This window comes from Brassica oleracea, chromosome C2 (assembly GCF_000695525.1).
Source record: "Brassica oleracea var. oleracea cultivar TO1000 chromosome C2, BOL, whole genome shotgun sequence".
NCBI classification, from domain to species: Eukaryota; Viridiplantae; Streptophyta; class Magnoliopsida; order Brassicales; family Brassicaceae; genus Brassica; species Brassica oleracea.
In genome coordinates, this window is record NC_027749.1 from 7,603,268 (window position 1) to 7,605,297 (window position 2,030).

Below are 2,030 nucleotides of genomic sequence, written 5' to 3' on the forward strand. Positions count from 1 at the left end.
TAATTTATAATTTAACGGGACCATATATTTACATATAATGTTCTAAAAAATTATTATCTTATTATTTTATCGATTTGTGTCAAATTTTGAACCGATCCAAGTTGGGACCGGTGAAATTTATTAATTTATAGAAATTATTAATTCACTGAGTATTAATTTATATAGGTTCTACTGTATTACACTATTACTTGCGGACGGGTACGGGTTATAGTTAGTATATGAGTACATCTAACTTGCAAAAGATATACTAATCTTATTTAAATCTCCAATGGTTAGTACGTAAAATATATATTCACTAGTAAAAAAATATTACAGCCTATCAAAGTTTCCTAAATCTGCAGATTTATGTATCAATCTAAAATATTAAGGAAAAAAATCAACGAATGAGAGAAACTAACTAATATATCCAGAAAAAAAAAACAAGAATCAATAAACTGTTCTTCCAAGCTCTAACTTGAGATTCAAATTCTCAACCATCCCCAAGCTCAGATCAAGACAAGCCGCCCTCTTCCCACTACTCGACTTCTTCAACGTCGTCACCGTCGGCTCCGGCAATAACGCTCTTGTAACCAACGTGACGCCGCCGCCATTCTCGTTCCTATGTTTCCTCATGTGTCCTCCAAGTGCTTGTCCCATCGGAAACTCCACTCCGCATATGGGACAAGGATGAGACGACGGCGTTTTCGCCTTCTTTATCAGACCAGACAGATTCTCGTTGTTAGGCTTCCTGTGACTTGCACGGTGACCTCCCAACGCTTGAAACGAATGAAACTCCTTCAAACACGTCTTACATGTGAAAACGCGTTTTGCATCTCCACCGTTTTCTTGTCCGACTCTTGATAAAAGCATCAGACAGTTCGCCGCCGTAGCCTCCACCGTCGACTTAATCTCCGCAACCATTTTTCTTTTCTTCTGATGATAATAAAACGATACAATAAGAATGATGTTTGTGTTTGTGTGTTGGTGTGATTGTTGTTGTTGCTGTTGTGTTTTGTGTCTGTTTGAGATGTATTTATAGATATCGAGTTGTGTGGTGGACTGAAGACGTCTGAAGATGACAAATAAGACCTTGTGACTTGCTTGGTAAGGAAGTGGCAGCGTATGAGTATTATAGTAAATACCTGGCGAAAGAAAGGGTAAAGAGCGAAGATGCTCCGCCATTTGCGAAACCGCGTAGCTTTGGGTGACTCTGATAGATACAAAATAATATGAGAATCTTCGTCGTGCTTTCTTGAACCCTTTTTAAATATTTTTATGTGATAACTTAGCTAAAACTCTGAGTTTGATTTATTTACCACGCGTGGCGCGTGATTTACCAGCCGCCTTCTTGATATATTTAATTTTTTTTTTTTTGTCATCTAGTAGATTAAAATTATATTAAACATTTAGTTACACGCATACAATAACGACAATGTCTGAAGCCAAAAGTCGGCAAGGTAACAAGTACCACCCGAAGCCAAGAGCCGGCGAGGTAACAAGTACCACCCGGAGCCAAAAGATAAACATAACACACACTCTTAAAGCTAATATATAACCACGAAAAAGGAGACAAAAGGTAGAAGAGAGAAAACCAAGCTTCAGCAAGGAATGCTCAACCATGCACTCGAAGATGAACTTACCTAGCGAGACCTCATCAACCACTAACACCAGTAGAAAGGAGTAACAAGGAGGAATGGAAGCACACGAACATCACCAATACATATAACTGAAATTAAAGAGGTTAGAATCTTTAACCGTCGCTGTAAACAACCTTCAATCCCAACTAAGTCTCGCCATTGGACCTTGAAAGAGTTCTCCACGCGCCTCATACGCACCATCATACCATCACCCTAAGGCAAAGCCTAAGAAAGCTTCGCGACTACGTCTTATTCAACAGCCGGTAGCTAGATAAAAACCTCTCCAAATCCAACATTAACACGAGCAAATCAGCGGCAATCGACCATAACTGAAGCAAAAGCTCCAGAATTAACATCTATCTCCTTTCGATCCTCTCAAACACTAGAAATGGTCTCGCAAAGTGAAACATCTCT

General features: G+C 39.1%; 1 protein-coding gene across 1 annotated transcript; it reads right to left on the reverse strand.

Annotated features, from left to right (window-relative positions):
- Nucleotides 1–426: 426 nt before the first annotated feature.
- On the reverse strand, nt 427–900 carry LOC106326402 (zinc finger protein ZAT12). Its single transcript, XM_013764389.1, has one exon. It carries the CDS (start codon nt 898–900, stop codon nt 427–429), a length of 474 nt encoding a protein of 157 aa, XP_013619843.1.
- Nucleotides 901–2,030: the final 1,130 nt, after the last annotated feature.